Source organism: Hermetia illucens, chromosome 4 (genome assembly GCF_905115235.1).
Source record: "Hermetia illucens chromosome 4, iHerIll2.2.curated.20191125, whole genome shotgun sequence".
In the NCBI taxonomy this organism is placed as follows: Eukaryota; Metazoa; Arthropoda; class Insecta; order Diptera; family Stratiomyidae; genus Hermetia; species Hermetia illucens.
Genome location: NC_051852.1, coordinates 97,398,476 through 97,423,495, shown reverse-complemented (window position 1 = coordinate 97,423,495; position 25,020 = coordinate 97,398,476). Strand labels below are relative to the sequence as shown.

Here is a 25,020-nt window from a genome sequence, read left to right as displayed (position 1 = left end):
TTCCGGTAAGAAATATTGTTTTTTTCAAAAATTCGAATAGTCCAACCCAATCTACCAATCAATAAGTCAGGGGATATGAGCAAAGCAAATAATAATTTTTTTTAATATACCATCTTTGTGGAGATTTATGGTCACAAATGTACTGTGAATGGTGGCTGTAAAAATTGCTTAAATCCTTTCTTTTCAGAACACACTTTTCAAAGAGTCTTATCACCTCGCGTCCAGCCTGTAATCATAAGATTTTCCCTCAAGGTGTGAAACACCTTCTTATATGTATTTAATAGGCAACCATAAACCAGAAAGCCTGTCTGTTTGCCATGCTAGTAAAATTTCAGTCTCCAATACCGACTGGACACTATCCCAACAATTGTTGGAACTTCCTATGTGCTGGTTACCATCCGATTTACGTTTATTAATTCATGGATAAAATAGTGCAACGTCAGCGATATTCACTTCACGAGCAAGTATTTAACGTATGGTTACCACAGAGAAAAGCAGACTTCAATCAGGTCAATGGCAATTTTTCGCACTTGCAAGAAGAAAATATTTTGTCATCACAGAAATAAACTGCAAAACAGACCTTCAAAGACGCCTGCTGGGGATTTCCCAGGTTTTAGCGAGATCTCTCCATTTATTTCTCCTTGAATCCAATTTCTCTAGGACATAATTCCCGATTCGTGTTTGCCCTAGGCCAGATAATTTATGAATTTACCTCATATTTTTAAAAGATCGTTTTGTAAATAAATCATTATCTTAAATTAATCCCTAAAGTGGAAATTAAGGTGTCGCCTTGGTATGAGCCGTGCAGTGGCAAGCAGTATCATCTCTCTTAAGATATTTCATCAGGTGAACCATACTAGGATGAGATTTCTTCCAATTATGCGTGCATATATCAAAATGGTGTAAAATACTTCACAGAGTATAGGGTGGTCCAATTTCCAGGATAATTGTCTTGAAGTGCTGGAATAAATTTAGTGGAAAATAAATTAAAATTTGGACCTCAAAGCTGCTAATACCTATTATTAAACTAACTGGATTGAGCCATTCAGACCATTAAGTTTGATTTATTCTAATCTAATTTCATATAATTGTACATGAGGCCAAGGAACACTGCTTTAAGATAAATTGCTTTTTCACAGTGTCTATAAATAAATAAGATATTTTCGGATAAATCTTGCTATGACCCTACACTGACGTACACTTCAGATAGCGGCTGTGAATTCCATCTACAACAGCGCTACCTTGGAAATCTGGTTTCCATGCGCTCCAAAGAAGTTAAACGCAGGAAAATGATGTAAATTTACGTTGGTGCGATGAACTGGTACAATGCCAAGTTCATTAGATCATCGCTCCCAAGTCATTACAACTGCGTTTGTCTACCCTTCAATGAGTTGCTTGACCATTTAAGACTAAGCAGGCGAAGCAAGTTTTATCAACTACATACAAACTTGACCTACATCCGGAAATTATCTTATGCAACGATTTAAAATAATTCTGTTGCAACTAAGTTTGGAACCAGAATTGATGGATAGTTGGCCTACTATGGAAATCACTTTAGGTGATATAGATTAGCGGCTCGTACATGGACAGCTGCACGTGCATAACTTATGGTCCATACTAACAACGGCCTTCAGAATTACCATATTGTTGCAACAAACAAATCGGAGAGTTCTTCGGGGACATTATTAATTGTTATCTTTAATTGGGCGAATATCGTGATGGAATGCGCACTGCACTACCATGATCTTTTCTTCTAGATTTCGATTGAATAGATACTGAAAAGAAGTCCTACCTCAAAATAAGAGTATACTTTTTAAGACTTTAGTTCCCAACTTCGCAATCGATGTTGAAGCGTGGACCATTTTTAAGTACATGTCCGAAAGGCTTAGTAGTAATAGCACTAAGTAGTTGCAGCGGAAGATCGCGGTTCGAATTCCACTGGTGACAGAATAACCGTAACTAGAATCAGGTATCACTCGATTCAACTGAGTACCTGAGTCAAATCAGAATAACAATCCTAGGTGAGCACAATGCTAACCACATTGTCTCCTAGCGTACCCTTAGAGTATAGAAATGCTCTAACATACATACTTCGCCATCGATTATTATTCCTTCGTAAACATTATTTTAAGGCGTTGAAGTTGATATCCTATAGGGAGAAAAAACGTCCTTCTTATATGTACGGGAAGCCTCTATTAAATAATAATAATAATCGCCCAACAATCCATATTGGATCAAGTCCTCGACATATTGTAGGAGGCAATCTGGTCAGTTTTCCGATCGCTCGAAATTATTACCCTGATTTAACTCAGGCATTCAATAAGAACCCAGCCGACTGGTATCTGGCATCCAGTCACGAAAACAAATCCCGTTGCTACCAGTGAAATCTGAACCGCGGCGTCCGCTACGACACCCTAGCGCTCTAACTTCTTGAGCCTATCAAACCTAACATAAAATCATACCATCCAAATTTCACGTCAACTGGAGTAAACATTTTCAAGAAAAATGCCTGTAATGGGACCACAAACAGATAAGAAGTAAACCGATTTTACACAAAATCTTTAAAAACCAAAAAAAAAATAGCTTTAGTTTCCTTTCAATAACTGAAAACGAAAAAAGTTCTAGGTCTCTAATACTACACTTCCCTATTGCGTACGTTACCCCTCTTATATACCCCCTTACCTACAGCCCAAGGAAAACTTCAAAGTAAAGTCACCGTTAGCTCTAATTAGGCCAATACACTGCAATCCAGAGGTACCCAGATCATTTTGTGTATGCGGCGAGGTGGAAAGCATACTACAATCTCCCTACTACAGGAGAAGTCACCGAAACGTCGTCCATTATCATGATTGCCCTTGTGAATGCGATGTCGTCCTATTATTCCTCCGTGAATATTCTCATTTCCAATTTGAGCGCTAAAATCGTCACGCAATATTTTGACGCTCTGAAGTAGTGAATTAAACAAAGTTTCAAAACAACTTTAGAATTCATATTTAGTTACTTCATCCTCCGAGAAGAATGTATTCACCACTGTAAACTCTCTCTTTCCTATATATTTTCCGCTTGTCAAAATTGTGTTCAATTTCATGTCCATAATCTCATTGCCTTGTCGTTTCGTGTCGTAGATTATGTAGATTGTGTTGTTGGCGCGACCCAATTTCGCTCTGAACTCACCATATCCTCAATAAGGTTATAGAATCCTACGTCTGGGTTCAGGAACCTCGAATATATAAGAAGAATATAATACAGCCTGGAATTGATTACAACTTCTAGAAACTTAATGACTTATTCCGAGACAACCACGAAGTCCCCTAGCCCATCTTTACTGCGGTTAGTGATAAATATTGCCTCCATCGTTTCATCAGTAAGGATGTAACCCTGATTTAGGGGAATGAATGATTCCATTAGCCTTTTGGTACCATTAGGTCATTTCCAACAGCAGGTTGTCTCCAAAACCAATCATGATTCAGGAAAATCTGACGGAATTGATGAAGCGAAAAAGCAATTGTTCAAACCCTACTTCACCTCTACAGAGCAATGTGACCGTAACCTATTTTTGAATTCCAAAAAATGAATGCTTGTCTATTTAAAATGGGGACTGTCCAGTTCGCGGTATGCTCGTATATTTCCGTCTCGACGTCGTTTGGAGGCTGCGTCCTTGCGTGGACAGGGAGATGGCAGGGGACTAAGAAAATATATAATAGCGACTTTCCGCTCTAGATTTGTCATTATTTATATTACTTCGGCCTACGAATATTTAAAGCTATATCGGTTGATAGTCGAGTTGAAAAGAACATCTTCGAGTATAATGATATCTGAGAAACCCGAGGCACCTTTTCGAACTGACTAACAAAACGGCTAACGTCGAAGCTACATTTAGATAATAGATGGGACCTGAAAGGTGAAAATTTGTCAATCTTCTGAAATATTGTATATCATAGTTCAGCCGTCGCAATTAACAAAATTTAACCGAAAAATACTTGCTAATCCTCCAGACTGTATAAACCTACGTAAAGTATTACTTCATAGCGACGACCCTAATCTTTTTCCGAAATACAGCATATTGCTTTAGCTCGCTGTTGTTCCAATATGAATCCACCTGTAAATCGGACTGCTCTCCCGCTATGGAGCAGTTCTCGTCTGGAGACTACAAACCTGGAATTACCTTGAAGGAACCTCTGGAAATATGGGCTCTTGCGGTTACACCCCAGGAGATTTTTCTGCGTCGTGCATTTCAGGCCAATTTTAAATATCTACTTAAGAGCTTCAACCTATTATTTTAATTGGTTTGTCATGCGCTCGTTACTATTGGGGAACCGGCAAATTTGGTTTTGGTAGCCTGAAAAGCCTCCTAAAGTCGATTCTCCTCTCCTGAAAGAGTAGAGGATATTCTGATTGAAAGGTATACAGCTGTGACGCAAAAAGGATATCTGACCAAACAGTCTAAGTTATCTACCCTGAAAACCCCATTATTAGTTACCAGGGTGATATCAAGGACCTCCTCCCAATCATTACAGTTCCTTGAGCTCGAGAAGTGGAAGGTTGATATACTGCCACTGTTTCATACCGATAGTTTTATGTTAAAAGTCGAAAAGAGACTCACTTCTTTCATTGATTTTTCAACTGTTCGAAAGCGTGTGCTTCGCATTGGTTGATTTGCCTTAATACGATGATGAACATCAAAGATAATTCTCCTTGCCTTGCTAGTCCTAATCTGCGACTCTAATTCTGTAGAATAAATCGTAATATTTGTTATGAAGCCCTTTGATCATCCGGTCTCCTTCGATCCAGGACTCCTTATTAGTGCGAAGTTGATATCCTCCAGCGGCGCGGAGAGGAAAACCAGCAGCATAGCCAAAATGCACTTCGAGTGCGCCAAATTTATTTACGTTAACCTTAATATGGTCTGCTTACGTAGGGAGCGCAGAGAGCATCGTTCCCTATCGGACTGCCGATCTTCATCTCCTCCAACAATTCGTTCGTACCCTCGACTGAATCTGCGACGACCACTTTACCTTCATGTTCCAGACACCGAACAGCGTTTTGTAATTCATCTTTTCCAGTGTCTTTAAGCACGCTTCATTTATGTGGAGAAAGAAATGTTGGCTATTCATCTGGAGTTTCTCATTCCGGGCCACCACCGTCACAATGCATGCTCCATCAGCTCACAGAAGTTGCTTGACATTCCTTTTGCTTTTCTCCTCAACGTCATCATGAGATTACTTATGATTACAAGCGGCTGGTTCCACCTTCTGGCCTGCTTCTTCGTTCTCTAGCAGCTGGCATTCTTGTTCGTCCTACTCACCACGTCCAGTTCGACGCCAGTGGCTTCCACCACGCTCGCGGATATCCTTCCTACTAGTTCCAGCACTGTTTTCTGGCTGGATGCCACGCGGTCGTAGGTTTCTTTTTTTTCCGTCGTCAGTTCTTTAAAATTTGTGTACTTGTTTTAATCAGTGATCAGGGAAAAAAGTCGTCCCTCACTACACGGACCACCAGGGTGAAGGTCTTAAGTGAAACCGAAAGTGCCCAAGATATATAGAGCCTGGATACTAGAGACCAAACTCTCCTTGGTCACGCAGCCTTCGGCGTATGTTTCTCCACCGTGGCTTGGCGTCCTATTAGCAAATTTTACAGTACTGGGTAGACAGTTCTCGGGCTGTTGCTTCAATTCATCAGATCATCACTTACTCCTAAAACATGACCAGCAGGCCAACAAATCTTCGGTGGCTAGATGAACCTACTATCAACTCAGCCCTAGACACTTGCCCAATTATAGATTTCGCCTTAATTATAATGATCTATTGCTTCTTTTAAGGGTGTTTATCCGAATTAAAAGTTAAGCGCTACTTTTTTCTTTTTCTTTATTTGAATTCCACTGCGCCCTCACCTGAACAATACATTCTACTAAATAGAATTTGATGAATAGTCCAAAAATGAGAAAGTTTTCCGAGCTCTAAGACAATCACACCATTAATTTATGACCACGTCTTTTTGCGTGCCTATCATGTAGCAGCTGATGGATTAGGACATCCCAATTTGTTCACGAATGTTTACTTTAGAGAATTGCCTCTCATTGCAGAGAATTTCGACTAGCGTTTGCGAATTAGCTGTTTACATGAATGTGTAAATATCCAACACCCAGTCAAATTCATTGTGACAGCGATTATATATTTAGATCACATTATCGATAATGAAACAATTTGCACCAATTTTTATGACGCCGGCGGCTTCCAAGTGACCCAGATCGAAAACTGTTAAACAGACATGGCAATTTCTGGTCACGTTTAGACAATACCAGCGATTTGTAGCTTCCCACAGATTGATGTGCTCACAAACTTTTTTCAAAACAAACGTCAGTTTTGTTGGTTCAAAGGAGCTAACTATTTTATTATAGCATGGGAAACGCTAAAAAAAGTTTCTCTTCTTTACCATTGTACTAACTATACCAAACCGTTCGCAATTTATTGTGACACCGTAGCGATACAAAAATCGGAGGAGGAGGGGGCTAGTTCTTATAGGACACGTTTCAAGAAACTCACTCAGGCCCAACAAAACTATAAAGGACATTGACATACTTTCGAAAAACTGCCTCTAGTAATCTCAGTGGAAAAAAAATGACCACTTAAGACCAAAAGAAGCTTTTTCAAACACCTTTTATCCAATGAGCCCTACTCGTAAAATTCCTTCGTTCAAATATTCTGCTAGGCTAACCGAGGCCTTTAATATCAAGTCCACTGGAAAAAATGGTCTTCCAATACCCCAAAGGTTCCAGATGAATCGATTAACATCTACACAATGAGAAATTCTTATGCTTTATGTTGGCTAACTTTGCTTTTGTATTTGAGTAACTTTGAACGAGTTCACTTAATAATGCCCTTTTAATGTGGAGAACGAAGCAATTAATACAAAATTATTTCCTTCCTCTATTGGGAAATATACGCACGAATCATCTACCAAATTGGAGAGTTAACAATCAAACCGGAAGCCTAAGGTAGATTAATTCTGCTTGAAATTTCCTTCAATCACTGCCGCTGAATTGAATATGTTGTACGCATTCTACGAATGTTCGTTATATTTCAGTTTCCCTAGCACCATTGAACAGCTCCAGGTGCTTGCGGCATTATGTGCTTTAGCCATAAACTTTCATCAATAACAACGATAACTCGCCAACACATTTCTAACTCGACTAAACCTATTGTGACCAAACTAAGGCCGCAGAGAACCTATAGAAAGTGAAAATCCTCAAACACAGCATACAAATGTATCTAGATTCCACGCAAGAAGCTCACCTAGACGCTAAACAGTTTTGACATTTTTTCGTTTCACAACTATATGACCCAATGACCCAAAAACATTCACGTTCAAGAGAAATTATTTTGTCATAAACAACGAGATGATTCTCGTGAACGAATTTAAAAATTTCAAGTGAATCACTACCAAATGCTACTTTTACCTGTCTTTACCTGAAGCAACAATTTAGCTTATATTTTTCTCTTTTTCCACTTCTTGTTAAATAACACTTTCCATGAATGAAACTTTGCTTACATTTTGTGGGCAATGCATTCATATCAGCAGATGACTAATGATTTTATCAAATACAGGCGATACCTCAGATAGGTACGTGTCTAATCGATGAATAACCAATAAATTATATGGTTCCCTGTATAAGCCCGGTTATAACGTTCCCAGCTAATAAAAACCGTTTGATTAGGTGTCATTAATAAAAGTTTTCGATAATTTGGAAGGCATACCTTGCAATCCATGGTTAAGAGCTTCAAATTACTTTCTCCAGTTTTTGAAAATGTGCAAAATATTTTCTTACTTGTTGGGAAAAGAGTACTTGGTTGCGATCAATACAATTCATATTGATAATTTTAGTATTACTCTTCCTCTCGGAGTAATGCTCCTTGTACTCCAAGAGGTCAGCGTCGGTATCCAATATAGCGCAACTACCCCGGCTATACCTCATCCACAGCTTTCCAAGTCACAAGTCACTCCCAAATAACTACGTGTCTCGAAGCTCACATACCATACCCCGATTAATGTTATTTGGAGGTACATCAAACTCACTTGTGTGTATTTTTAGTGCTTCTAGCGAAAGTAAATACAATTACAAACACCACTTTCGTTACATAGCAAATATTTTTATGTTATAGACATATACAAGTTTTTTGTGAACAACTTCTTCCTTTCTTCCCTAAACGCCCTCCCTCAAAACCCTGACCTTTAAGGTCATTGCCCATATCGAATGAGGTACCACTTAAAGTTGACAAAAGACAACCGAACGTCTCAAATCTAAAATTTACCGCAATGTCGTCCGTCCAGTCGCTCTCTATGGTTCTGAGTGTTGGCCGACCATAAAAGACAATGAACGGCGTCTCGCGGTAATGGAGACGAAGATGCTACGTTGGACTAGTGGCGTCACACGTTTAGATCACATCCGAAATGAGGATATCCGCGATCGTTATGGGGTTGCACCGATCGTGCAAAAGTTGCGAGAGAGGCGTCTTCGATGGTATGGTCACGCAATTCGTGCAAACGAGAATTCACTTCCAAAGATTGGTCTGAACATCGAAGTCGATGGTAAACGACCAAAAGGCAGACCTAAGCAACGGTGGCTTGATACGCTGGATGGGGATTTGAAAGCCTCGAGATTGCACCCAGATCAGGCATTCGATAGAGCCAAATGGCGAAGCCGATCACGACGAGCCGACCCCGCTTGTGAACGGGACAAAGGCTGAAGAAAAAGAAGAAGAAAAGACAACCGGCGATTGTCTTTCGGCCACTGCCACGCCTTTCAATTTACTTCCAATGTCATATCATGTCAATTGGGCTTAGTTTCAAAGTATCTATATCCGCAGAACGTGACACAAGTTGGGAAACCGACGATTCAAGTATGAAAGGTTTTGTCTATTTCTTATATAAAAATATTTGAGTGGACGTTTGTCCCATTAGAACATAGCACCTAATATATGCACATATTATGTGAGCATACCCACTTTCGCGTAATACTGACATTGTCTTGGATTTCACAGAAGCGAAAACTTTGGCCTATCATATCCACTATCTTATAGTGTACATCGCTGCAATTAGGTGATTCTGGGATTCTACTAGTAAGGAGGATGTTGCAGCCAATTACTAAAAATTATAGTAATATACTATTATTAACTTTATCTGAACAGATATCGGCATGGAGGGTGTGGCATCCTACTGATTTTTTCAGATTTTTCGATTTTGTAGTTTCTGAGAATGAGTCCGTGAAAGAAATGATCACTTTCGGCCCCCGCCTTCTCCACCTTTCCAACAAATGTCAAAACTAAGACCGGCTACTACTAATTGAGACCCCACATGACTACATTTGGTAAAAAAAAATGTTGCACCCCCCTTTTGCATATTTATAGACCCCCCTTTAAGTTCGATTTAGAACGATGTAATTCACATCTTTGCACCAAATTTGGTGTCAATTCCTACAACCGTTTCCGAGAAAAACACAGACGGTGACACTAAAAAGTTTACCCGCTTTGGATAACAACACTAGCATCGGAACTACATCGCTACTAGCTACATTGCCGTTCATGTAAACTTCCTTGTAGCCAAGCATTTTATCCTACTAACCTGCCTAAATCTCACGTTTGGCATACCAACTTGAGTTTAGACAATTTAATATTCCACTACCAGTTCTACATCGTTCTACTGAATCGTCTCTTCGTAGTCTAAGATGAAGTATGACCCACTCAATGCGAACTTTTTAATCTATTTATGCTGTTTATGTATCACATCCTGGGCTGGAAGCTGCCTGCAGGTCCTCGAACTTAAGCTGGATTTTTCAAAAAAATAAAAATAAACTTCTTCTTTTTCAGGCTGTTGGCGTCTCTGATGCGGTTGCTTGAACTTACTCAATAGATCAATCCCTGATTTGCGTAGTTGTTCAGTATTTAACTGCAATTTATGGTCATTATCTTTCTTGTTTTCTTCCAAACCCTTCCTGCCCTAGCTTGTCGTGAATAGTTTTCGCCTTCCCATCTTCATTCTCTCAATTAGCTCTATAGTGAAATCCACAACATTTTCAGGTTTTAGTCGCCTTTGATCTTCGCCCTTCTTTTGGTGCATAATAAACCCAACTTGCAAAAGCAACTAGGACATTATGGTAAATCACTGTGGCCAATTCGATGAAGGTACCTGAATAATTCCCATGTCCTCTCAAAATGTCATATCGTAGCTCTCTTTGCGGTGGCTTTTCCCAATTCGATCTATGGTAGATTCCCCCTCTATCAACTGCCGTCGAGAGGTGTTCGACTTTTCGTTTGTATACGTTTGTTCGTAGAGGCGGTACTGAGCACGTATGCTACTCCTTCTGATGTTGCTTGTATTGTTATCCGGCGCTGGGTTTACGTAGTACCAGCAACAGCGGCGTTATTTCAGCCCAAAAGTTTTGGTAACATCCTCGAAATCGCTATGCCAATGGAGGGTGTTTTGGTTGCTGTGCAATCTCTCAATAAGTCTCTTCATGTTTAACTTAAGATTACCCAATGGTGCGCCCTTCGGAATGGGACTTTACTTATATATCTTCCGTAGCCAACAGCCATAAAAGTTTGAGATTTGAAATATTTGGCCTCATCCTGACTGCCACTTTAAGGTCTTATTCGGAATTGCATCCAGTCCTAGGGTCTTATTTTCAAAGAGTTTCTTCTGAGGTACCTAATGCTTCCTCATCGTCGGAGTTTCTTTACGCTGCAGGTAGGCTATTAGAGCTCACATCATCTGGGCTCATTCTCGGAACCTATCCTACAGAAAAATCTGACCTCGTCATCATATAAGGTGAACTCATCTGAACGACGGAGTTGCAGTTTGAAAACATATCACACAAGAAGAACACAAAACATTTATGCCCGAAGCATCGAACTCCTGGTATTCCAACTTGTTTTTGCGAGGTACAATTCGGTTGTTTACGATTTCACTCACAAAAAGTAAAAGTTCACCGGATATTACACAATTGAAAATCATTGGTAACTTCTCCTCCCACCACATCACCTGGTTATCATCGTGAATTAAAAGCCGACCATTAACATCCTTGACAAAACCATCAAAAAACTTATGATCACTTGTAAGCTCTTTCGTTATGCTTCTGCTTAATTGACCAATGCAATAGGCGAACTTCTTTTGTCATACTTTCTCACAACGTGCTCACTCTCCCTTACAACAGTCACATCGAAGAGCCCCTCCAAAGTTCAATCGATAGACAACAGGCTAGTTTTCGCTCTGTTCCTTCTTGACTGATCGCATTAACTCCCATTGGATCATTGTGGACAAGTATATGGGTTTAGATTACTGCTCCATTTGTCCATCATCGTGGCGTCTTGATTAGAAGACGAGGAAACGGTCAATGGATGTTGTCATCTCTCCTAAATCACCGCGACTATGCTGATCACGCCTACTTGCTCCCATACCCAGTCATGGATCCTGCCCAATTGGATTTGGAAAAGGAGGCAAACAGAGAGGGATTGAAGATAAATACCAACAAATTCAAGGTCCTCAGTTTGACTATTCATCGCACTCCTCCTATTTACACAACAGACAGAAAATCAAAGGCTTCGGACAGTTTGTATATCAAAGAACAACTGTCTCTAAGAAATCAACAAAGCTCTATCTGCCGCGAACTTCCGGTTTGTAACGTCTACCTTTACCGTGAAGAAAAGTATTCATACGACCTTGTCGAGGTTCACCACCAAGGATTCGGCGTTTTGCTTTTCCAAAAATTTGTCAGTAGGTCTTCCTTCCTTTTCTTGTAGTATTCTCGTGTTGGTTTATGAAAACCACGCTTAGTAGTGGTTATAGGAGTTTTCAATTACGAAGAAAATCCGTCTAAAAGTAAAGTACTTTTCACTCAGTTGAAGAGAAGTTAATGGTGGAAATCTTTCTTAGTCAGTAGTTCTTCTTCTAGATGTTCTTTTTTGACCGAAATACCGGAGGACCACCACCACAATTTTGTTTACTTGGATTCCTCTGATGACGTCCTCTATTTTTCGCTTTGTACTTACTTTTTAATCCTAGTTCGTTGGAGTTTGCCAATAAATATTTCGCTAGCTTCCGAGTTGAAAAGTTTATTTCGACAAAAATCTCCCTTGCTTGATTTCCTGGTTTATGGGTTTCGGGAAAACATTGGATTATGGAGTGGGTTCTGTCAGACAATGTTACCATTGACAGATTTCCGATCGTTACTCAACATTCTTTGATTCATTTCCACTTCTGTTTTCCAAATTTGTATGAAATTCTCATGACCTGAATGATAGCCCTTCTTCAATTTCCTTTAATTGTCCCAATAAATTTATCACTATAAATCTCACTATAAAGCTGTATAAATCTCAAATGAGACGGTAAACGAAAATTAATTTTTGTAATGATATTCTTCAGATCCTTATTCTTTATGGGGCATGACCCCATGAAAAACTTTGGCCCCCTTAATACAAAGCGGTTTTCTCCATCCAGCAATCGTATCCTGCAAGTTTCTGTGTCTATTTCCATTGGGTCCCTCCATCGTACGTAATTCGTCCCTTAGTCTGTTTTCTTGGGCGAGTGCCTTTCACACTTATTTCGGAATTCTACGGTCTGACTGCTCCATTTGCCCAGCTAATTCCAACTTGGGGAACTTAAAATATTTTGATGCTAGTGGTTAATCAAATAACTCCTACAACTTGTGGTTGGGCCTAACTTGCCCCGCATCTTCTTCTTTTAGTGACCCTAAAGTCATTCTGAAGATATCCCGCTAAAATGCGACGAATAATCTGTCCAAACTTCCCCTCTACGGGACGAATATCGCCATCCACACGTTTGCAAATGCGTTAAATGTTTTCTTAGCAGACGAGCAAATTGCCCTTATAGACTTTCCGGGTGGGATCATCAAGGCAATGATCTTGCCAGTCCTCATGACTTGGGTTCTTAGCAAGAAGAATTGCGAACTCTTGGCCGCGTTCGAGAGAAGAATCCTCCGAAGAATTTTTGGCCCCCCACATGAAGGTGGACAATTCCGGAGTCTACATAACGAGGAAATCTATGAGTCATGGTATCCTGTCATATTGTGGATAAAATTCGGCTCAATAGGTTACGGTGGGCGGGTCACTTAATCCGTATGGATGAGGATGATCCCACCCAGAAAGTCTATAAGGGCAACATCTATGGCAGAAAAAGAAGACAAGGCAGATCCTGGCTAAGATGGAGTGATGGCGTAGGTCAGGACGCCAGACAGCTTTCAGGGATATCGAATTGGCGCAAAACCGGGATGTCTGCAGTTCCTTATTAAGGCAGGCCTAGACCGGATACCGGTTGTTGCGCTGTTGATGATGATGATGAGCGTGTATAGTTCACAGAGATTGTTCATTACTGAAACTACTTTGATACTCTTCTATAATGTTGTCTACGACTATCTCGAGTCTCTTTGCAATAATTTTTTTCACCAATTTGTAGGACGTGCACAGCAAATCTCAGACAATCACCCTCTTCGCAAATAGAAAACAATAAGCTCTTCCACCAGTTGTCAGGTAACACCTCTTCCGCCCATAACTTAACTAACACTTTCTGGATTTGTCTGATTTCAGGCTTTCTACTGGGAGTTCTACGGGAATCTGTCGATTCTAGGTACTTTCCTTGATTTTAATTTATATATAGTACTTCTTCTCCTTTGTTCTTTTTTTTTTAATCGGCATTGTCCAGATTTTGGAGGTTTTCTGTCTGCGATCTAGCCGAATTTGATTCACTACTGCTGCTCGTACGTCATTATTTTGTAGGTTTACGTCAAGTCGTGATACTTTGTCGTTATAACGTTTTGATTGATATCATTTGCATAGCACCTTGGTCCGTGATATCTGCCATTTCTGGCGCGTGACGGCGTCAAGAACCTCTAACGAAAAGGTACGACAAAAAATGAATCATCCTGTTTGGGGACGAGTCAAGCTCGGAGAGCGTTCTGCGCATCTGTTACTGTAGTGTGTGCTGTGTTCCTATAGCACTTCTTTTCAGGCAAATCCATATAGCCCACCAACCAGATGAAGATGCGCAGAACGCAACTGCGATGTTGAATGTAAAGCCTCGCCCACCGAACGCCATCTTTTTTGTCCTGTATAAATTCAACGTTCGCCTAGGCAGTTTCACCTGCTGGGTATATGGTAGTTTTCTTGGTCATCGTTTATTCCTATAATTGATAAAAGCCATTCTTGTCGTTGGCCACCTCCAGCATTCCTTATCGAGAGAGTCATTTCGTTTTTGTCACTCTACATTCCCTAGCAGAACAACGAGTGTTGTCTAATTGTTTTTCTTTAAGCTTCCTCATATTTTCTCAATTTTCGATTCTGGCTCACCGAATACTTTTCCGCAAAAAACACGTCGAGCGCCACCATCGATATCTGGCTCATACCCGAGTCGCAATTGGCTCTACGTTGGGCTCTTACATCTGGAACGGACATGTTAGAATTGATCTTCTATTCAGTTGTATCATTGAAAGTATCAGCCAAATTTTGCGTTGAAGTCCCCAAGATGGAAATTGATGTTGCCAAAAGGCTGGTTCAGAAATATAACCTGCACCCAGTTATATTATTTGGCTTTGATAGCACCTTTCCTTCTTTCTGCTAGTGCATGGTAGCCAGATGATAAAGAATTTATTTTATGTTTCTTCGCCACTTTCTTCTAGCTCTTCACTGGTAAAAATTATGTTTGATCCGCCGAACCTCTTTAGGAGGATCAATCACTAGATTATTTTAGTTGACTTCTTTTCCATTCGGGTTTAAACCAGAACTGGATTGTTCCCAATCTCCAGTCACTCTCAACAGCATTTCCACGGAAGGCCTGCACGTACTTTTAGTAGAAATTTCTATATAGAGCCTCACAATCAGGGCAGAATAAAGTTATAGCATTAGTCATGCTATGAGGAACTTGCACCAAATTCACTGAACTTTACCTAACCAGATCAATCGAATATAAACCGGAATTCGGTTATCAAGCGTTATTGGAGAGTCGAAAGGTTCTGAATTTTTCCAAGGATTTCGTTTGCATCTCCTTACTCCACTTTCACACCCACTACCAATATTATTCCACGTTCATGTGTGTTTTCCGGGCTGAAACTCTCTCCAAAACCCGCGTGTACGAACTTCCATCACAGGCGAAAACATCCGTGCAGTTAGGAAAGTTTTGAAGGATAGCCGACGCCTCACTATGGACGAAATTGCTTCGTAAGTAGGTCCAAGTCGCCGGGGTACACTCCATTAACAGAGAGGAATTTGGATCAAGGATCTCATCACGATGGGTCCCTTGGCTTCTTTCTCCTGATAAACTAGTTTTCTCAGCGATATAGTGATGGGACATGTGTTCACCACTACACGTCCGAATCAAAGTAAGCATGCAAAAAGGCGACTAAGCTCTGAAGCTGCAGGAATAAATGGGAATATCCGATTGAACTTAAACTCACGCAATTGGTTAACGAGTCAACCTTCAAATTTTTATGACAACGGAATTGGGAAACTTTCAAACCGCTGGGAAGAATGTGTTAGCACAAGGAAACCATGCAGAAAAATAAAAAAAAAATATTCTGTACTCAGAAAAATATTTAAAAGAAACCCCGTTTGTATTTGACTGACTCTCGTATATTGAGCCGGTAACCATAGAATACGCTCTCTCGCAATTCAAGTCATATTTCATATAAATTGAATCGGTATATACTCGACAACTGTTGGTCTAGAGGTTCTATAGAATCCTTCATGCCTTCACCGTTTATCTCCGGCCTCCATGAATTCCATATTCAGTGTATACCTTTTTGTTTATTATATAATGGTTTAACCTAATTATTGATAGTTCAGTCTAGACAATTAACAAAATATCTATACAGCTTTACAACGTTCAAGACCTGCTTAACCCTCTGTAAATTAGTAATACCATAGCAATCCAGCATGTCATCTATGTATTATCAGCCAACAGGTGTTTCCGAGATAACGCAGATGTATATAGATAGATAGTAGTTTAAAACAATCAACATTTTTAGATAAGAAATACTGTCTATGATGTCTACGGGGGTAATAAAAAAAATTCGGCAACATTTCTGTGTAGACATATTGGATACACAGACAAGACTCTTTTGGATAGTCAAAGGTAATATTTCTTATGAGTCGAAAGCCATGTATGTGTGTATGATTAGTAAGATTATGTAATATTCCTGACATTTAGTGTTTCGCTTTTAATATCGGTATCCTCTCCAACAAGTCAGTGTATTGGCGGCGATATTGTCATTCCAAAGATGACAATCAAAGTTCACTTCCCTTTCACCACTAATAAACATGAGGTTTTCGAATGACTGAAAACTAGAAATTGGTAATATATAGACTTTGGGAAACCTATTCTTCACCCTGATCCAATCTGAAAATTCGAAATAAGGAAGGGCAAAACCATCGTATTTGACGTCAGATATAAATTTGGGCGGGAGTGTGTAGACGACATACACGTATGTAGGTTGAGATGATACCTTTCTTATCTTATTACAGTCATAGGCTTATCTACCGTCTTCAATTTTGAGGTGAGCGATCTTTTATTTTCTATTTGTGAATCATTCACTATCAGTGTGAGCAGTGAGTAATCGCAGGCTACTTAACACCAAGTGTACGTATGACAGCCGGCGAAATTCCGGAAAAATTGTTTTACTGACGCTTTGGTAGCTTTTTTTTAAATTGTGATTGATAAGTTTAAACGGAAAGTGTCACACATGAGCTGTGTTACTTAAAGGATCAAAGAAATCAATCAAAAAAGATTTCCCATATTTATCACTAGCAATCAAGCTTATCGGGTAAAAAGTTTCAATTGTGTCAAGTATCCTAATCGCGAGTGGTTCCAGCCATTGTGCATTTTGTGAAAAGCCAACTATCTTTGATCCTCTTCAACGGTGAGTTTTAGTTGTTCAAAGGAGGTACAGCCATGCAACAAGTGTTCACAGTAAAATGAATAATTAATTAACTGGTATGCCATAAGACAATGTGCCCCGCAGATACCTTCACAAATGCAAATATTACGTGGATGAAGCAGTGAAAATTTTATGGACAAATTTACTCAACAGCAAAAATGAGCGCGAATCAGATAGGAAATAATCTTAATTCGCAATGAAGCAAATCTTGTAAAGTTGTACTCTTCCCCAAAATATGTATATTAACACCAACTTGCTGCGAATTGTGTGATTTTCTATTTCTAGAAAGAAATGCGGCTTTAAATGGACAATGACAGTTTGTTCAAGTATTCCAAGCGAGCAGTTATTGGTAAATAAAATCTAGAAGACTTCATATTATCAACAAATCTATCAAATCTATCTAGCTTCCTAAAATACAGCCATAAGTGCTCCCAAATCAATAGAAACCCCACTAAGTCTCAACCAGTGACTTTCAATGAACATGTATAATGTGCAAAAATCCTAAATGCATTTTTATTCTATAAAGCGGAATTCTTTAATCAATTGAATTCCTGGGCTTAGTAAATTTTCTATGTCAAATATTCTAGTAATCCAAATTACGCAGATCCACGAGATAAGTTTTCTTGGGAGCTGCTAATAACTCATGGATGTCATTTATACGATAGCTGTGTCTGCCGTTGCGTTATTCTGTTGAAAGTTGATACTCAAAAAATCAGTATTAATATGACAATGACGCTAGGAAAGCATCATCTGCATAAAGTAGTGTAGTGTCCACAATAAGAACAAAGAGAAGTGGTGAGAGGATGCTTTCTTGATGAACACCGAGACACACGACGCAGTTTTCATATGCTCACCACACTTCAGGTTTATTCTTCAGGACCCGATAGAGCAGCAATTATTCTGATACTAGTTGTCGCTACAAAGAATACCAAATGAGTTCGCCTTCTCCAGATGCAGAAATCTAATGTTAACGGGGTAATGCTTTTTATAGTGTTTCTCCACGATTAACCATGCAACGTGTATTGCGTCAGCAGTTCCGCAATTCTTGACAAACCCTGCTTGATTCACAGTTATTTTAACGATGTCCGGAATACGGTTGTCAAGAATTCATTCAAAAATCTTCACGGTATATGATAGTAACCGGATCGGACAATAATTTGAACACTCTGCTGGACTACCTTTCATTTTACATATTGGAATGGTTTCTTGCTAGTCGCATGGTGTTATACCTTCCTCAATAACCCGATTGAAGAATTCACTGAGCCACAGTATTGGCTCTTCCCTTTCCAGAGCTCAGATGTGATGTCATCAGGATCTGTTACTTTCCCCGATTTTGTTCGTTTTATTCCATCTTCGACTTCAGTGGTGCTGAAAGATACAATTGCTCCAATCCGTTGCCTCTCTTTGATCGGTAAACAAAGTACCGTTCTTGTTATTAACTCTTCCCAACTAATTAAAATGTGCCCCGTTGCTCATCATTGTGACCAAAATTCATCTTTCTACATTTGCAGTAATGATAAACCGCCTTCTACTTTTAAAATCCCTCTCCAGAAGTATTATAAGCGGGTGGAACTTTAAGCCTCAATGAAGAATTTGTCCGAAAGAACCGTCCACTACGCAGGCTGCAGCACGTTTCCTAAAGCAGCCAGGGAAATCTTTGCCAACATCAATTGTCAATGAAGACCTCGTGGAGGAGAGAAGTCTAAACCATTCCCTGTTACTTATTTTGGTAAGGCAGATAAAGCTAAAATACAGTATTAAATGCAGAATTTATTGCACCCGTACGTAAAAAAATGACAATGCCACCGTTTCGTCAACCACCAAGTTACTGATCTTCCTCCTCATTTCCGCTCCTTATGCCCAGTTTGACAATCAAAACCCCGAGTTGCAAAATATCTCAATATTTCTACAGGATGCTTAACACCTAATTCCAAATCGTCTCTTACTAGGTAAACTCTACAAACAAGGACCTTTATGTAAAATTCCTTGCTCGAGGAACTTCGCGGAGCCTTTCTAATTGGGTTTGCTGGAAACTTCTAGCGTAATTGTAATACATCCATAAATCCATGTAAATATGAGGAAAGTTCTCTTTTAATTTTAACATGAGACTAAGGATTCTCTGAACTGCTACTGAACACTCCACTCGTTGCAATTGGCGTGGGCGTCTTTCTACAAATATGTCAACTGTGCAGATGTGGGGCCCCATCCCATTGCTTCTCCCTTTGCTGCGGTGTTCCCTAAGGCTCTATACGTGGCCCCCTACTATTCCTATTTTTAATAATACACTCCATTCCTGTGTTTGCTTTTTGCAGACGTTTCGTCTCCACTGGAATGGGCTCTTCTACACTTCAATCTAGATACTCTGGTCCATTGATGCTCGGTTAACAAGCTGACACTAAATGTCAGCGTATGCCACTGAATGTGCTACTCCCTTAAACCTCCACGATATATGCAAAATTATGCATTGAACTCAATATATACTGTAATTATCTATTGATAAGTATTGTAATTATCAAGAAATTAATTCTCTTATCGGCTAGTCAATAACTTCAATAAAATATATTTTCCCTTTCAGGTGATAAACGAATACGATGGCACCAAAATGAAGCCTAGAGTAAATTGCAAAAGAGAACATGAGAGTTGATAGTGCGTAAATGAATATCTGCATTCTGGAATAAAAGTCACTATCAAATAATAAGAAAAATAACTTAATTGCATAAACTTGTATAATTACAAATCAATAGCAAGCAATTTAACGAAGGGAATTAGTAAAAATATAGAATTTTCCATGTAAATAGTGTAAATTATACTAAAAATTGGTTAAATCTGTTGATAAAAATTGAACTACAATTGAAAAGATTTAATTTATGGAATTCCCTCCCACGAGAGAGAAATTTACTTTCGCTTTTATCCTTTTTTCCATAAAAATTAAATTCAGCCTTAGGACAGGTTAATGAAATACTATTCTTCCGAAATCTTCCAATATAAAAAAAGCATTCGATACGCAGAAAAAATAGTAAATAAAAGAATCACCAACAATGAAAGTTTAAATTTCACCAAAACTTATGAATTTCCAATTGCAAACAAACAACCACATTCAAAAGTTTCCAATAGTTTATAATATATTGACGCGAAACACAAATAATAACTATTTTTCGATTAAAAACAATAAATTTAAAAGAAATTCCTTAAAATATTATCGATAAACTGCGCACATTCAACACTGCTTCCTACAACGAGCTGTATGAAACTTAAAGAAAAGCATTTGCGGTAGAGCGGAAAAATCATCTAGTTTACAGCAACAAATATAGTTTATTAAAACAAACAATAATATTGAGAAATAAATGAAGATAAGAACTGAATCGTTCGGTAAACATTATTTAGTTTAACGTAATTTTAATAAAATCGATAATATTCAAAACAAAGTAAATACAAACTAAAATTTAGAAGAAAAAACAAACAAACGCATTATGGCTACTCCACCAGAAGTTGACCAGGATCAGATACTTCTTACGAACGGACCCCACAATATTCCATCCACATCAAAAATTCAAAAAATGGATCGTGCCGGCGCGACAACAAGCAATTATTTGCCAATTTCACAATTTTATGCTGGACGCAGTGTATTCATAACGGGCGGAACAGGATTTATGGGAAAGGTAAGAATTTCTATTATTTTCAGCATCATTTAAACTATACAGCTTTAAACCTTCTTCTGATTTGGTCTAACCATGTTCCCTGCAACGCTACCAACAGCATCTCCAACTATGAACCAAATTTAGTCTTTATTTTATCCTTTGTTGACACCTCGCTTCTGGTGTTGATATTTAAATGTAATTTTTATTAGATGAAAGATCAAACTATATCAGCATTCTACGACTTAGAAGCATGTCTCTATTATTTTATCATGCCCCGTAAGCCCAAGAATTATATAAATGAAACCAATTAGAACATCACCAAAACCATTTCTATTTACTCCTACAACTTAAAACTTATCGCGGCCGGATCAGAGATGTTGACGGCTTCGTGGGTGTCGTTAAAGTGGACCTACAATGCAGTTTTTTTTAGTCTAATTCAATATCGATAGATGACGAAAAGCAAGAGGAATACTATGTACAAATGTCAAAGTCAATCCAACCTTTCTCAGCAAGGACTTGCGCTGTCTCCGTTGCATAGAGCTTCATATAATTTTCAGGTAAAAATCGCTGCTAAGTCATCCGCAAAACCAACCACAGTAGTCTCTCCTGTGACGGACAGGACAAGCACTAGATCCATCACATTCCCCAACAGAAGACCCAGTGCCAGTCCTATAGTACCCCCGCTGTGGCTTTATACGGTCTGTCTTCATTCGTCCTACATAACAAAGTCTCCTTCGAAAGGCAATTCTCGACTAAATTGCCAAGTATTCAGAAACGCCTATTTCTGTCAAAGCGCCTTTATCGGGCTCCATATGGCGAAGTTGGATATATGCATCCCGGATGGCGGATGTTGTTCTCTGTACATCCGCCAAAATCCATCGCGTCATTTGTTAAGTTCATCACCATTCTTACTGCATCCACAACAAAGTTTCCCCTATATCTTTCCTATTGAATCGAACATTGAAGCGCCCAAAGTGGCCTATTGGCTAGAAAGAAATATCTACTTCTGCTGTTTCTACCGGATAGGGAATATTCATTTTTTAGGCACGCGTCTATTGTGTTTGAATACTGGTTAGCCCCATTTTTACTACGAACTTCAACGCTATGTTCAGAATGGCGTCCATATATTCCCCGAGATTCCTGCTCGGTAACTGGTGGTATTGTATACTCGTTGGATTGGAACACCGTTTGTCCTTCGATCTTTTTGCTGTGAGGAAACAGGGTGGCAATACCCTCCTTGAAGGAGACCTAGAAAGGTCACCTTCGGTAATCTTCGTCCTCGCAATCTTTTCATTGCTAGGGTGTGCGCCCCACCAGAAAGATTTATGCTCTTCATTTCTTGGCATGTCTGTTGAGGTGTTCATTGTTCCACCAATAGTTGAATAACTTCTTGGAGAAAACTCGACTTCTGGGCATAGTAGCAACGCATATTTCCGTGACCCATTGCATAGGGTAATCTGTGTGATCATTTGTACGAGTAAACCTTTAAAGGATACATCAGCCTCGATTGGGACAAAAATCGTATCTGTCTCATTCGGACATCCCTCCCGTTCTTGTGAGAACTAGATTTTGATCTTCTTGTAAATTGTCCATTGCAAATGTCAAGTTAACATGGGACTCATGTATGTCAGAACACTCAATATCTGCTCACTTTCCGAGATTACACTCGTAGCATTTGGTGGAACATAGCAGCTATATACATACTTATATGGATTCCCTTCATCTTCGGCTTTATGAATCTTTCTCATAGATGGCCTGCTATACTATCCTCGGCAGCTCTTCGGAGTCCTGAAGATTGATTTTCGGTCATTCGCACTGGAATATGCTATGTTATAAGACCGACGCCAAGGCATCTGTAGTATCGCCTCAGTACGGCTCATTCCATAAGCCGAAACATATTCCAGCCTGCTTTTACTCTCCTTATTGAAAATCATTTATGTACTCCTTTGTTGATAGGCGGATGATACCTCATATGCACTGCTTTAGCCCATTTGCCCCGATTACAGACGGCGAAAATACCCCATGTCATGAGTCACGAAATATTGACAACTGGGCATGTCACAACCTTTATTTGTTTGCTATGGACAGCTCTGATGGTAAACCTCAAGTTGTTTTATACCTCGATGAATATTTCCAAAAGGAAGCGAGTGCAAATTAATGGACGTCTCAGATAATTGTCCAAAGTGATTTTCGTCGTGTCGTTTTCGTCCACCTTCATTTTAAAGGTTTTGTGTGAAACAAAACCTTATTAGAATCGAGACGATGTCTGTCTGTCCGTCTATCTGTCTGGCTGTCTGTCTGTCACACCCGATTTATTCGGAAACGGCTGGACGGATTGTCACGAAAATTGGTGAGAGTATGTAATCTGGTGTTCCCTTTACATGCAATAAGTGGCGCCATCTTGTGTTAAATTTAAGGGGGGCTCCCTATACAAGTGAAAGGTGGGTCCAAATTTTTTTTTCACAGAATGTAGCCATGTGGGGTATCAAACGAAAGGTCTCAATTAGTACTTTTCGAAACTGGTTTAATATTTGATATTGGGTGAAACTTAAGCGAGTGAGGGCTCAAAATATGACCCCCAAAAAGTGTAACAGGTCTCGTTCTCAGAACCTATCCAACCGAAAAATCTGATGTGGTGCATCTCTATAAAATCTAGGCCTCAAAATATATCCGGTTCCGATATCTGTACAAATAAAGTTAATAATAGTATATTTCCATATTTTAGAAATTTACCCGGCACCCCCCTTATATTCATCCCAGAAGTACAAAATTTGGCATGCGTGTAATCAAGAATATAATGCACGGTTCGGTCAAGTTTGAAGAAAATCCAACTATTATTAGCAAAGTTATAGGGGATGAAACTTCACATTGTTGTGTGAATTTCGTGCACTCTACAACCTGCATGACGTCATCATCAGATATCAATTCGTCAATACCAGAACGAAATGAGTTCTTATGAATTGGGTCCCAGAGAATTATTTTGTTTTAGTTTTTTAGTTATTTGTCAGCCAGACATGTGTGTATATAGGTATATATATAATATATGCGTGCTAATGAACTTTGCGGGTAGTGCCTAATTCAAATAGATATATGAAGTAAATCGGAAATATGGGTACGATCGATATATATATGTGCATATATGTGTACAGTATTCGGAAATAGGCAGTTTGTTTGTTTAGGGTGAGGAGAATATCTATGGCTGTAATATGTACGTATGCCTCGTAGTTTGGAAAAATATGAAGGATTATGTTGGATTTGTAGCTATATACGGACAGAAAAATGTGCGTTGAAGTTTCTTACATAAGATGAACACAAAACCTTTATACATGAAGCACGAGCTTCCTGTATTCCGACTTGTTTTAATCTGATTAGTGACATTAAATTTCCCAATTTCTCTGCAAGGTCCTTCTAATTTTGATTGAGGTTTTAGCAATTTGGTTGTTTCAGTTGTGAATCCTTAAGCAACGTATATATTGCTTTTCACGGGAGTCAATACAGTTGGTTCTCGGATCTCGTTTGCCCACGAAGAATGTTATTTTTCCTTGTTGCCACTGATGATGACTTTGTTTCAATCGTCCGCTTAGAGTGCAATTCCAAACATTGTTACCCACTCTCGGGTGTTAGTTATCCAGTCCAGTTAAACTGCTATTTTGAAGTCATTCAAATGTTCACGGTGTGCTCTTTTATAATATTCCAAAATGATGTCCTGTATGTTCGCCCTCAGCAATACGAGTATAGTCAATATTTCTTCGATTCGATGATTTTCATTATTCCAAACTTTAAGCAAACATCCATTTACTTTTTGAAGATTCTAGCATAACGTTCAATGAGTTTTAGCTTTCCAACTGATGTCCATTGATTCTGCTCTTCAGAACTACGCTACTTTAACACCATTCCCATGGCCCCGCCCTACATTCACCAATTAAATGAAAAGCATTGCTGATTTGCCCCGTATGAGTTGCGTCTTCTCGCTTCTCTTTTTTACCAGTTTTCATTTTCCAATGACTGATTTCTCCACAATACTCATCCCTGAAGTCAGGTTTGGTTCCATTACGAACCTTCCACTCCTTCTTAGTTACTTCCACCTTTTGCAATGTTTCTTGTAATAACGTGTTATCCGCCTTCATCCATTTCAAGCATAGCACTCATTGTCAAGAAAGTATATAAGTGCACATAGTGAGCCATCATTTTTTAATTATTAGGCAAGTTATTAGCTATCGTTGTTTGCTTTCATCCAGGATATGATTGCTGTCATCTGTTCATGGCAAAGATCCGTATTTTCTTAAGGAATATCGGCAGCTTCACGCTTTCCACTACTCGGACCGTCATCTTTGAAATAGTCAGGTTTTGTACCATCCTGCCAGGTATACTCATGCTATTTTACTGCAGTCCTCTAGGTTCATAGATGCAATTGAAGAACCTCTTGAACAATCTCGTCATGCTTTG

The 25,020-nt window shown here is 39.2% G+C and overlaps 1 protein-coding gene across 5 annotated transcripts in view; it reads left to right on the top strand.

The window, feature by feature from the left end:
• Positions 1-25,020, top strand: part of LOC119653794 (putative fatty acyl-CoA reductase CG5065) — a 155,854-nt gene that overhangs the window by 105,454 nt on the left and 25,380 nt on the right. For 3 of the 5 annotated variants that reach the window (XM_038058804.1, XM_038058801.1, XM_038058803.1), the window contains exon 2: positions 19,512-20,595. In XM_038058804.1, coding sequence (XP_037914732.1) covers positions 20,407-20,595 — 189 coding nt within the window. In that variant the 5' untranslated portion in view covers positions 19,512-20,406. Of the gene's footprint in view, positions 1-16,383; positions 16,556-16,581; positions 16,919-19,511; positions 20,596-25,020 lie in introns of those variants that run through there. The other 2 variants (XM_038058805.1, XM_038058800.1) reach the window with 2 other exon arrangements.